Raw genomic sequence first — 12090 nt, forward strand, 5'->3', positions numbered from 1 at the left:
CTGTGGCTGACAACACTTGCGTGGCTCTTGCTGGCATTGTACAAGCGCTGCGAGTAGAAACATGTCGGACAAGAACCTCGCGACACCCGAGCGTGTGGCTTTGAAGGAAGATTTCAAGGCCATGCTGAAGGAGAAGGGCATGACGCAGGCTCAGTTTGCGAAGATGCATGGCTTGCACTCATCGTCGGTGTCAACGGCTGTCAACCCAACGACACCCGAGACGCAGCGAGTGAAGGAGCGGACGATCATCATGAGAGAGGTGGCGGCGTGGCTTGCGGCGCCGGCGGCAGCGGCGGAGACGACACCCTCGCGGACACAGGCGTCACGATCTCCATCCGCAGAGGGTGGCGGTAGTGATGGACTGCCGACACCCGAGCGTGTGGCTTTGAAGGAAGATTTCAAGGCCATGCTGAAGGAGAAGGGCATGACGCAGGCTCAGTTTGCGAAGATGCATGGCTTGGACCCATCCTTGGTCTCGAAGGCCGTCAGGCCAAAGACGCCCGAGAGTCGGCGAGTCAACGCGCGGAAAGTAGTGCGTGAGGCGGTCAATGTATGGCGGGCCGAGAGAGTTCGCGATTGTGAAGATGATCGCCGGCCAGCACCTCCCGATCTAGGCGAGCTCCCGACGCACCGCTTGGTGGCAGACCCATCCCAGATGCTTGTAGCCGTGTACGCGGCGGGCCATCCTATGCACGTCCGTGACCACATCCGCGCCTCGATGCAGCTGCCAAAGCCCAAGACGAAGACCGCTGTTGCGTTTGCCGCCATGACCGAGCCAATCGGTGGTCCAGACGTGGCACAGGGACTGGCACGTCTTGCGTGTGCAGAGCTGGACTTTGACCGCCTTGTCAACTTTATGGACGATGATGGCGAGGCGCTTTCGCATGCTGTCGCTGAAGTCATGGGTGGCACCGGTGCGGGCGATGAGTCCCTAGTCTGCGACGGCGGTGTGCTTGGCGAAGCGATATCCATTGACCCCCCCGAAGAGGGAGGATTCAAGGTGGTTGGCGTCCGATCGCGGCCCGACGGCCCAGTTGATGCCGGCTTTGTGGTGCTTCTGCGCAAGGTCGTGAAGCCCAATGATGTTGGAGCGCTCCAGCTTATGCGGCTCACGCATGAAGTCAAGAGCGTGATCAGCGAAAGGATGGAGTCGTGGGTCGAGCAGCGATTCGACATGAGCCAGCTCGAGAACGGTAACCGAGATGCAGTGTTTCTGCGCGATTCCCCCGACACTGATGGCGTCGGCAAGCACCAGACTTTTGACAACCAAGTCGGCGCTGCCGAGCGCATGTATGAGGTCATTGTCAAGCATCTGAGCCAGGAGCGGATGCGTGAGTTTACCTCCATCCACGCCCTTATCCTCACCCCCAACCGTGTCTCGCTCTGCGAGCAGACCCAGCAGCGATGCGATTTGTTTGCCGCTCATCTGGAGGGACTTGGCCTCGCAAACCTTGTCACGACCGAGGTACTGCAGGCTGGCCGGGGCGCGGAGAACCTTGCAGGCCGGACAAAAGCTTTGCTGAAGTTGATCACAAAGTCACCACGCACGCTCTTTCTGGTCATTCAGGACGAGTGCCACTGGGGTGCGGGCTTGATGAAGCAAAAAGGCTCCAAGAAGGAGTCGGACGGCGCCGGCTCGAGCTCGGGCAAGCAGACACAGGCATCGGTCATCAGCTCGATTCTACTTCACAAGACGTTTCTGGAGGCTGTGGTCGATACCCAAAACGTGATGGTGGTGCAGGTCTCGGCGACACCGCACAACCAGCTCATCCCGCACTGCACGATGAGGGACCACGTGGTGGACATGCTCGCCAACGGAGGCCGGCCGCCGTCGTACAACGGCCTCGACGAGCTTGTCTTTAAGGAAAGGTGGCATGCCGATGAAAGCTTGGAGGACTTGCTCGATGCCGACGACGACGAGCTGCGGAGTCTAGCGGCGATCTTCTTCCACGCGCGGACTAGCGTGTCGACGCGCATCTACGTCGACCTGGTGCAGCTGTTGTGGTACGCGCGAGCCATCGAGCGCAAGGACCGCCATCCGCTTGTCGCGCCGCTGCTCGAGGGGAAGCAAGTTGTGCATGCGGTGCGTCTCTCGTCGAGCAAGAGTCTGGCTCTCTTTGCTAGGGCCATCGGATCGTTGATGGCTGTCGATGCGCCCGAGGTTGCGGTTGTGTACTCGCGGTCGGGCACGGGCTTTGAGACGGTTAGTGCGCGGTTTGCAGAGAGCAACGAGACGCAGTTCTCCCGGCTTGGGGCATGTCCGACGCTGTTGGTTCTGGTTGACAAGGGCCGAATGGGCGACTCATTCCCACCGAACTTTGCAGCCTTTGATCTCCGAGGGCGGTATAGGTCTGTGGTCTCACAGTGGGCCTCGTTTGATCAGGACGTTGGGCGTGCGTTTGGCCACAACACCATATGCGAGGTGCACTCGTCACAGGCGGCGCGCAACCTGGCCGAGTTTGTAGCTAACACCAAGTTTAACGATCCGTCGTGCGACTACGTGGCTGCGGCGGCGCGCGAAGAACTCATCAAGACGGTCGGACAACACGTCGAGGCTGGCGACGATGATGGCGACGATGAGGAGACTGCAGGAGAGCTCGAGAATGCGGCTGAAGAGGCCAACGAAATTGGTTTCCTTTCCGTGGAGCACGTGCTGAGCGCGACACATGCGCTCGCGATGTACAAGGATCAAGACAAGCACTATCGCCAGATCCGCAAGTCTATCTCCGCGCGGATTGTGCTCACCGCCGAGCCACAGTGCGGCAAGACCGGGACGTTCCTGCACCTCATCGAGCTGTGTGCGAGGGCCATCCCGAACGATCGCGTGACACCATTGATGGCCGCGATCAATAAGCTGTCTTTGGCCGAGCGTGCCGAGCTTGACAAGTTTCTCAACAACAGCTAGTGATTGGTGTCTGCCAGCGCAGGCCTACCGCCCAGTCAGCACTGGCGAGCGCGCATCGCAGCGAGCGAGCGACGAACGGGAGACGAAACAAAGAACACCATGTACTCTGCGACAAACACTCTCGGTTGCTGGTTGAGCGGTCGCTCTGCTGGCTCGACGGTTTAAGATATTCCTCGCAAGCGCTGCGCTGGCCTCCAGTGCCAGCACATCGAGCCGATTGGCACGGTGACCCATACATACATAAGCTGCAGCCGCACGCTCGCGCATACCCGAGATCAAGGTTAGAATTGGGCGCTCAGAGGGTGCCCGTCGTCGTCGTCGTCGTCGCAGATCGTCATCCAAGGGTGAGTAGGTGCCTTCCCGCTCCATCGGAGCTGACTGTCTCGACGCCATCGGAGCTCTCAGCGTAGTATGGCTGCGAGTGCAAGCAACTCGTAGCAGTCGCGGCAAAAAACGACGATGCTACGAACAACCGAAACGAACGTCGCCGCCTTGCCACAGCACCGTTTGATCACGATCGCGAACACGATCACGATCACGACCACCTCCCCCCCCCCCCCCCCCCACCCACCCACCCCCACCCACCCCCACTGCCGCGCATGACGGACCGTACTCAACGCGAGGTGAAGAAGCTCTCCAGGCGCAAGGCCATTGAGTCACTTGTGAAGAGCGGCGAGCTGTATGGAGCGTCCCAGGCGTACTCTGCTGCGGTGTCGCGGCTGAGCAAGAAGGGCTACCTCGAGGAGGGACGGGCACTTGCGCTCGATGCCGTGGCTACCTTTGCTGCCAGTGGCGAAGGCCTTTTGGTGGATGATGCTGTGGAGGAGTATTTGGTGGTGTTGGGCAAATGTGTTGAGAGTGGAAAAATTGTCAACGTGGCCGTCGTCGTCGATGATGATGCTGGCAAGGTGCCTCCGCTTGGCAAGGTCGCTCTCTACAAGGCCGTCCTCCGATGGGCGACTTCCTCCTCCTCCTCTGCCACTGGCTCGCCGCTCTCGCAGTCAGAGGCCATGCACTGCTATCTGGCCCTGGCTCGCGCTGCTGAGGAGGTCGGCCAGTATGCGGTGGCTGCCGCTGCTCTCGCTCGCGCTTCCCCGCACGACATCGCCCCGGTCTATCTGGGCCTCCTCGCAAAGTGGAGCGCCGAGGGCGAGCGGGGCGAGGCGCCGTGGTTTGCTGCGCGGGCAGTTCTCGAGCTGCTGGCCGCCGATCGCGCTCTTGCCGCCCGCCAGCTGTGGGACGCGCTCCCGGGTGACGCCACGGTTGCCTCGGGTGCCCTTGTTGCCCGCATGGCCGACACCATCCTGCGGGCTGTCGAGGGCGCGTCGCGCGAGCTGTTTGGCGCGGCGTCGTCGGCCTATGCCCCGATCTACACCGAGCACGACCCGTCGTTTGAGCGCCTTGTCCGCAAGATCGGCGAGGTCTACTTTGGCCTCCGCCAACAGCCGACCGGGCTCGGCGCCATGATGCAGTCGATGATGCAGGCGTTCATGCCGCAGGGTGGGCAGCAGTGAAGAAGCTTGCACAACAGCGTGAAAGACAAAGAGCGAAGAGCGAAGAGCGAGTTTACAGCAGGTCGTCGTCACCATCGTCGGGCACGGCAATGTCCTGGAGCTTGGCGAGCTCGGCCTCCATGGCGGCCTTGGCCTCGTCGGAGATCTCGACGGTCGGCGGAGCGAGGGCCGGCGACTTGACGATCTCGAGGTTAGGGTCGTCGACGAGCTTGCGGGCGAGGTAGAGGAACGGCTTCTCGTAGTTGTAGTTGTTCTTGGCCGAGATGTCGTAGTACTGCAGGTTGCGCTTGCGGTGGAAGATGATGTGGCGGGCCTTGACCTGGCGGGCCGACGAGTCGACCTTGTTGCCGACAAGCACAATGGGGATGGCGTCGGTGCAGACGCGAGTCAGGTCGCGGTACCAGTTGGCGACGTTGTTGTACGTCGGGCGCGAGGTGACATCGAACATGATGATAGCCGCCTCACCCTGGATGTAGTACCCGTCGCGGAGGCCGCCGAACTTCTCCTGGCCAGCCGTGTCCCACACGTTGAAACGCAGCGGGCCGCGGTTGGTGTGGAAGACGAGCCGGTTGACCTCGACGCCGAGCGTGGCCACGTACGTCTTCTCGAACTCGCCAGTGATGTGGCGCTTGACAAAGGTGGTCTGTGCAGTGTGGGATGAGAGGGAGGGAGTGAGTGGGTGTGGGGGCAGGGTGGTGTCGTGAAGACATGGCCATGCTGGCTGCGACCATGATGATGATGGCTGCGACCATGATGATGGTGGCTGCGACCATGATGATGATGGCTGCGACCATGATGATGATGGCTGCGACCATGATGATGATGGCTGCGACCATGATGATGGTGGCTGCGACCATGATGATGATGATGGCTGCGAGCACCATGATGATGGTGGCTGCGACCATGATGATGATGATGGCTGCGACCACCATGATGGCTGCGACCACCATGATGATGATGGCTGCGAGCACATTGCCCAAGGCGACCATACTACGACACGCACGCCGCACTTGCCAACCTGCTCCTCACCGTGTCGCACTCCCATGACCAGACGGCCGCGAGCCAAGCAAAGACACACTCATACCATGCATAGAAACAGAAGGTATTGGCAAGAACAAGAGCATGGGCATGATGTGGGGTAGGGGGGGAGGGGGGGGGGGGTAGTGGGCATGGGTATGGGAGGGAGTGTGGCCAGGAGAAGACGACGTGACCAGGGCGACAAGGAAGGAAAATGGGCGCGAAGTTGGCAATGGCCAACACGAACATTCGCGTGCGGAGGGGGGGAAGGGGGAGGGGGGGGGCAGGGACATGGCGACACGGCGACACGGCGACATGACGAGACAGGGAGACGGGGAAAGGAGGGCAAGGGAGAAGAGGTAGAGAGGTGGCAGATGTAGAGGGGGGGGAGGGAAGGGGGGGAAGGCGTACCTTGCCAACACCGCCGTCACCGACGAGGAGAAGCTTGAATGTGGGCATGTCGTCCGCCATGGTTGAAGGATGGAGAGAGAGGGGTGCCGTGGTGGTTGTGGTTGACGCCTTGATGCCCTCTTCGGCTCTTCGGGCGTGTGTGTCGTCTAGGCGCTCGATTTGGCTCGGCTGATTGTGATGTCATAATCGATCGGTGGGGCGCACGGGGGGGAGGGGGGGCACGGAACGGAGGGGAGGAGGCTGCAAGGTGGGTGTGTGTGGGGGGGGTCGCATGGAAAGGGTGCCGAGATCACTGCGGGAGCCGCCGGATGAGAGTGTGGTGGAGATGATTAGAACGCATGATGATCGTAGGCTGATGAGATGACTGGGTGGCTGGTGTGCTGCATGGACAGCTGATGCAGCATTCTCACCTGGTGCTACACCGCACAGCATCATGTCTCGATTGCTTCCCCATGTGTTCATCACGCCGCACTGGGCTTCGAACCACTCTGTCGGCACCTCGATTAATGTAATCAATTGTTAACATTCAAGTGGATTGGACTCATTTGAATCTTTGCCGAACATGGACACCTGTCCGCACCTTTAACCATCCCTACCACAAGCATTACCACTGCGATCATAACATAAATGACATCTTTAGATAGCAAATACTACACAATATATTGGAGCCAAACATGATAGTCATAAGCGCAACTCGTCGCAAGTGCGGTCTCCCCGAAGAGGTTGCACGCCTCTGTCTCGGTCCGGCGGTTGCCGGCAGTAGAGTGCACCTTACTCTCATCCGTCTGCAAAGGCGTTGCAAACCCGGAGCAGTGCCAGGACATTGACGCTATCCACCATGACCATTACTCGAGGCAGCCGTTTGTCGTTGCTGGTGGTGGTGGCGCTCGTGCTGATGTTGGCTGTTGATGCTGTCGCCTCGGTCCGAGTCGGCCAAGTTGGTGACGTCGATCAGACCGATCGCGTTGGCGATGACGGCTGGGTCGGGGTCGGTCGGGCTGAAAATGACGGTCGGGTCGGTACCGGCCAACACGGCATCAACACAACTCCTCGCGCCGCTTCATCGACTTTGCTCGCCTCATCAATCGCGGGCAAGGTGTGGCAGGCAGAGCTTCCGTCATCGTGCTCGCTGTCCATGCTTGCCGGCTCGGGCACCTTTGTTATCGTCGTTGCTTGCCCTCAGACAGGCATCACCGATGGCGCCCTGCTCATGGGCTCGCTGAGCTACTACAACAATACCCTGCTGCTGCGCTATGTCCGCGGCGCGTCCAAGTTCTCCATCGCAGATGGGGAGCTTGGCATGCTACAACTTGCCGCCGCCACCACCGATGGCTCCGCGCTTTCCGTCGTCTCGTCCACCAACTTTCCGGCGTCGCCGACGCGACTCACCCTCGCTTCCGACCCGCCTGATCCGCTGGCGCGCGGCGGCGGCTGGTTTGCCTCCGACCTCTCGCTCTTCTTTGCCGGTAATATGGTCGTCATCATGAACGATGGCGAGAACCCAGCGGCTGACGCCGTCTCGGTCGGGATCTTCTCCTACGCCGCCGTCTCTCGCACCCTAGCCATCAATCTGGGCGTACACATCCAGGCCTCGCCGTCGACTCTCCCTCCGCCACCGCCATCGGGCGTCCTCTCGTACACCCTCACGTTTGGCTCGGCGTCTGCCATGCGCGCCGAGCTGCCCGACGGCCGTCGCTGGGAGCTTTCTCGGCGGGCCATCGCGCCGTTCGCCGGCCTCGCTTTGAGCGAGGCCTTCCCTATCACGCTCTCGTCGTCGGCTGATGCCACCTGCCATCTGCTTCTTGAGCACACGGCAGCCGGCCTCGCTATTGCCGTCGCCCACGACTGCCAGGTCCCGGCGTCGCCGTCCACTGCTATCGCCTTTCTCGGCTCGTACGCGGCCGTCTCGGCCTCGTGCCTCCGGCTCCGGCGCATGCTCTCGTACCCGACGCTTGGCGCTCCATCCGGCTTGCTTTCATCGTCCATAGAGTACAAGGCTACCTTTGGCGGCGCGCGTGACGCATCGATGCGCTGGGAGCGCGCCGACGGCGCCGTCCACCAGCTCGTCCGCCTCGAGAGGCCGGCCACAGCATGCAAGATATCCTTGTCCATGGCCGGAACGCTCGGTACCACCGTCTCGGCTGCCGTCCTCCGCAACCGCCTTGCATCACTGATTGACCTCTCCTCCTTTGGCGTCGCCATCGGCGGCGGCCTTCAGCTCTCAGCCACACCGTCCGAGTTTGCCATCGACGCTTACTTTGCCGGCGCGGCGCTCGCGCCCGACGCCAAGGACAAGCTTGCTGCTTTGCTCGTCGCAGCTCGCCACAGCGGATCAACGATGCTGTCGGGCACCCAGCTCACAGGCATTGACATGAGCGGCTGCGCCTTGCCGCTTCTGGCCATCGAAGCCTGCCTCCCGTCGGCAGCCAATCCGTGCGTCTTGCCTTCAAGTGGCGGCACGGTGGTGATCTCGGGAACCGGGCTCTCCGGCGCGTCGGTAGCGTTTGACGTCGATGGCGTCCGCGTGGGCCACACGGTGACAACTAGAGCCTCGTGTGCGGCTTGTCCAGCCCAGATCTCTCTCCCGATCCCAGCAACGACGATGTCCCGCGGTTACCTGGCACTCAACGCAAGCGGCGTTGGCGGCCGCAGCCTCGTCAGCCTCGCTCGAGTGTTTGTCGACAACGCTGCAGCGAGCGTTGGTTGCGTCATGCCGTCACGGGTTTTTACAGGCACATCGTGCGTCGCTTGTCCAGACTGCGCCGTCTGCCCTGGCGGATCGCGGGCATGGCCGCGCGCAGGCTGCTGGTCGCACTCGGAAGCCGATCGTCCGCGCGAGTGCTCCGTCGGCCACGCGTGTTGCGGCGCTATTGGCGAGTATCCGGACGCCTGTCCTGCACGTCAGCTGCCTTCGGGTGCGCGCGACACCCAGCGGTGCGATACAAGTCAGGGCGCCACCGGCGAGTACTGCTCCGAGTGCCTGCCAGGCTACTTTCGCGACGCCGGCCGGTGCTTTGTCTGTGACGATGAGAACAAGGCCCGGTTTGCTGGCCTCGTTCTGGCTGGCATTATCATGGCCGGCGTCATTGCGGCAGCCATTGCCCTGCTTCCGGTCGCCTACCTTGTCCGCGCCGTCGCGCTCCTGGTGCTCCTCCAGCAAGTGGTCTACGCCGGCCGCGATCTGGCGACCCATGTCTCGGGCAAGCGCGGGCAGCGATTGGCCGAGCTCTTCCGGGCGCTCTCGATCATCTACCTCGATGTCGGTTTTCTTGAGCTCCCCTGCCACGTCAACGACGCGCTGACGTATGTCGATCTCTTCTGGGGTACGCTCGTACTAGGAGTAGGCATGTTGAGTCTGATGGTCGGCGCAGCGGGGATCTGGTGGTGCTGCGGGCGGCGTGTGCTGTCGCAGCACGAAGAGTCGTACACCTCGTCGAGCTGGGCCACAGGCAGGTCGTGGCAGTCGCAGGCGTCGGCGATCAGCGCGGCACCGAGCGCGTCGAGCACAAGCGCCACCAGCACTGACTCGGCGGCGGGCGCCGTGGTGGTTGCCAAGGTCAACACGTCGACGCTAAGTCGACGGGTGGTGCTGGCGCTGGTGACCGGCGCCACGGTGCTCTACCTGCAGATCACTCAGCTGTGCATCCAGATGGTCCACTGCAGTGACGGGAGGCTCGCGGTGGACATGTCGATGACATGCTACGAGGGGAGGCACCGGACGGCAGCGGTGATGGCCTGGATTCTCCTCTTTGGCTTTGTCGCCGCCTTTCCCATCACCATCGGCAGTCTGCTGGTGTGGCACGGCCGGGCCGGTGAGTGGCACATGCTCGCCACCACCTACGCCTACCTCACCCGTGGCCTCCGTCGCAGAGTCTACTGGTTTCGCCTCTCACACTTTGTCTTTACCCTAGTCCTTGTTCTTGTTAGCAATCTGACAAGCGCCGTCTTCATCCGAGCCCTGCTCACCGCAAGCGTGTTTGTTATCAAAGGCGTCGCCGTCGCCGTCCTCTGGCCGTACGTTCAGGCCTGGAACTCGTGGCTCTCGATGGTCATCGGCCTCGCCGCCGCCGTTCAGACCGCGCTCTTTGTCTCGCTCCGCCAGTTTGGTGACGATCGCGCTTCGGCCAAGGAAAAGCGCGTTGCCCGCTGGACCACAGGCGCTGTTGTGGCTGTTTTTGTTGTGGCTGTTGCTGCAGCGAGAATGCTCCGCACCGTGCTCCATCGCCCGTCGTCGAGCTCGTCCTCGTCGAGGCCGAGTTCAAGCGATGAGTCCGAAACCTGGCTGGCGGAGTCTTCGACGGCCTCGGCCGCGTCGGACTAGCAGCTTACATGGGCTCGAGCGCCCAGACAATAGTGGCGAGGCGCTTCTTTGGAATGCCAAAGTCGGCGAGCTTTGACTTTGTCCGATCCTCGAGCTTGACGTTCCAGTAGCAGCGGTCGGTGAACCTGCCTGCGGCTGCGGCGGCGGTGACGAGGGTAAGGGTCTCGTCGAGCGACGATGCCGGGAGGCAGGTGAGGTCCGATGGCGGGAAAAAGTGCTCGACCTGGACTACGACGTCGTTGTCGTCCGTGGTGCAGAGGGCAACGTCGAGCGCCTCGCCCCATCGGCCGCCGGCGACCGGATTGCGGACCGGCACGGCGTGAAGAGTTGAAAAGTAGTTGATCTGCGGGCGGCGGTGCGCCATCAGCTCGTTAAGAAGCAGCCACGACGGATGGACAATCAGGTGGGCAAGCGAGACGCCGTCGCGCGCGAGGTAGAATGCGCGGAGCCATGGTGAGAGGTCAAAGCCGACCGCAGCCTCGAGCGCCTTGAGCTCGCGCTGTGTCACGCCCGACGACGCGCGGGCGGTGAGGAACGAGGCGGGTGCCAGCGAGGCCGGCGGCGGATCGGTGGCGGCTGGGCTGTGCTTGGGCGGCTTCATGTCGTGGACAATGGCGTCAGGGAGGGACTCCTCGAGAGCGACGATGCGCTCGCGAAGCTCGGCAGTCGCCACCGTGAGGGCGTCGTCGTTGGCCAGCTCGTCGACCTTGTCGTAGGCATCGTCACCGATGCGGCACCACGCGTTGAGCCAGGCATTCTCCCGGGCTCCAGCCAAGACATGCGTCGCCGAGCAGACCACGCCCTCCCGGGGAGAGCCCTCCCACTCGTCGGTCATCAGTGAGGCGGCCGAGAAGATGATCGACTGGGCCAGAGCCGTCCGAACCTGGGCGAGCATCTTGACATCCAAGTCGCCAAGGTCACCAGCAGACTTGGCAGCAGAACCATCATCAGTCGGCATGCTCGGAGGCGGCAAGTCGATCTCGGCCTTGTCCACACTCGCCAGAAAGGCATCGGCCACAAACTCGCTCCGATCAGCCTCAGCGAGCGTCGCACTCAGAGCGTCGAGAACAGAGCCATTGCCTGGGCTGGAAAAATTGACCACAGCACGGTTGACCAGTGCCTCCACCTCTTCCACAGCAGAAGGTGCAAACTCAATGGGGTGGAACTCACCGAACATCCTCCGTCCTTCTGCGGACATGAAATCAGCAAAGGTAGTGCTTTCCGACATAGTTTAGGTTGCAGGTGGGGGAGAGAGAGAGGGGTGCTGGCGTGGCCCCCCATGGGAGCAATCGAGGAAAGAAATAAGCGAAAAAGAAACATGTCGGCCAAAGAAGAGAAGAGCGCCGAGTCGCACTGTCTGGCTCGCGTGAGTCGCCAAGTTGCCACGCGGCGAGAGAGAGTTTGATCGCCAGCGAAGAGGGAGTGTGTGCAGCCAGCCACGGTTTTGCATCTCTGTCCAGCTTGTGTTGCTTCCCCGCCGGGGGGGGGGCGTCATCACGGCCGCCACGTTCGGTGCCAAGTGGGCGCGCGATGGGTGTGACGGCGACGGCGCTACTCGTCGTCCTTGGCAGCCGACGCAGCCTTCTGCTCATCAGTCTTGACGACGTTGAGCCCGCGCTTAAAGTTGTGCTTGATGGAGAACTGCTTGCCCACGACAGGCACGCGCTTGAGCGGATTGACCTGTGGACGGTATTGGGTGAGTGGGAGTGGTGGTGGTCTGATCACGGACCAGGTCGGAGGGGGAGGAGGAGGGGGGGGTGGGAGACGGTTGGAGAGTGGGTTGGAGAGGGGAGGACGGGGGATGGTGTGGAAGGTTGCAAGGTGGTTTGGTGCACGCCCTTTTCCTGGACTTGGCCAACTGGCAAAAAGGGGAGGGCGGCGAGGGGGGGGGGGTGGGGGGGGAGGGGAGGACGACGACGGAC

General features: G+C 62.1%; 4 protein-coding genes across 4 annotated transcripts; 2 read left to right on the forward strand and 2 right to left on the reverse strand.

The window, feature by feature from the left end:
• Window positions 1-3087, forward strand: AMSG_07836 (uncharacterized protein). Its single transcript, XM_013900434.1, has 2 exons — window positions 1-148; window positions 434-3087. The coding sequence occupies exons 1-2, from the start codon at window positions 62-64 to the stop codon at window positions 2903-2905; spliced, it is 2559 nt and encodes an 852-aa protein (XP_013755888.1). The 5' UTR covers window positions 1-61; the 3' UTR covers window positions 2906-3087.
• A 1366-nt stretch (window positions 3088-4453) lies between these two features.
• Window positions 4454-5936, reverse strand: AMSG_07838 (GTP-binding nuclear protein Ran). The gene is made up of 2 exons (XM_013900435.1): window positions 5848-5936; window positions 4454-5062 (listed from the first exon to the last, which is right to left on the reverse strand). Exons 1-2 carry the CDS (start codon window positions 5905-5907, stop codon window positions 4472-4474), a joined length of 651 nt encoding a protein of 216 aa, XP_013755889.1. The 5' UTR covers window positions 5908-5936; the 3' UTR covers window positions 4454-4471.
• Window positions 5937-6742: 806 nt separating this feature from the next.
• Window positions 6743-10116, forward strand: AMSG_07839 (uncharacterized protein; the record flags this gene model as incomplete). Its single annotated transcript, XM_013900436.1, has 2 exons — window positions 6743-10060; window positions 10084-10116. 2 exons carry the CDS (start codon window positions 6743-6745, stop codon window positions 10114-10116), a joined length of 3351 nt encoding a protein of 1116 aa, XP_013755890.1.
• On the reverse strand, window positions 10106-11384 carry AMSG_07840 (uncharacterized protein; the record flags this gene model as incomplete). The annotated part of the gene is made up of 1 exon (XM_013900437.1): window positions 10106-11384. A coding segment is annotated over one exon (1212 nt), but the record flags the coding sequence as incomplete, so codon positions are not given.
• Window positions 11385-12090: the final 706 nt, after the last annotated feature.

This window comes from Thecamonas trahens, assembly GCF_000142905.1.
Source record: "Thecamonas trahens ATCC 50062 unplaced genomic scaffold supercont1.37, whole genome shotgun sequence".
NCBI classification, from domain to species: domain Eukaryota; order Apusomonadida; family Apusomonadidae; genus Thecamonas; species Thecamonas trahens.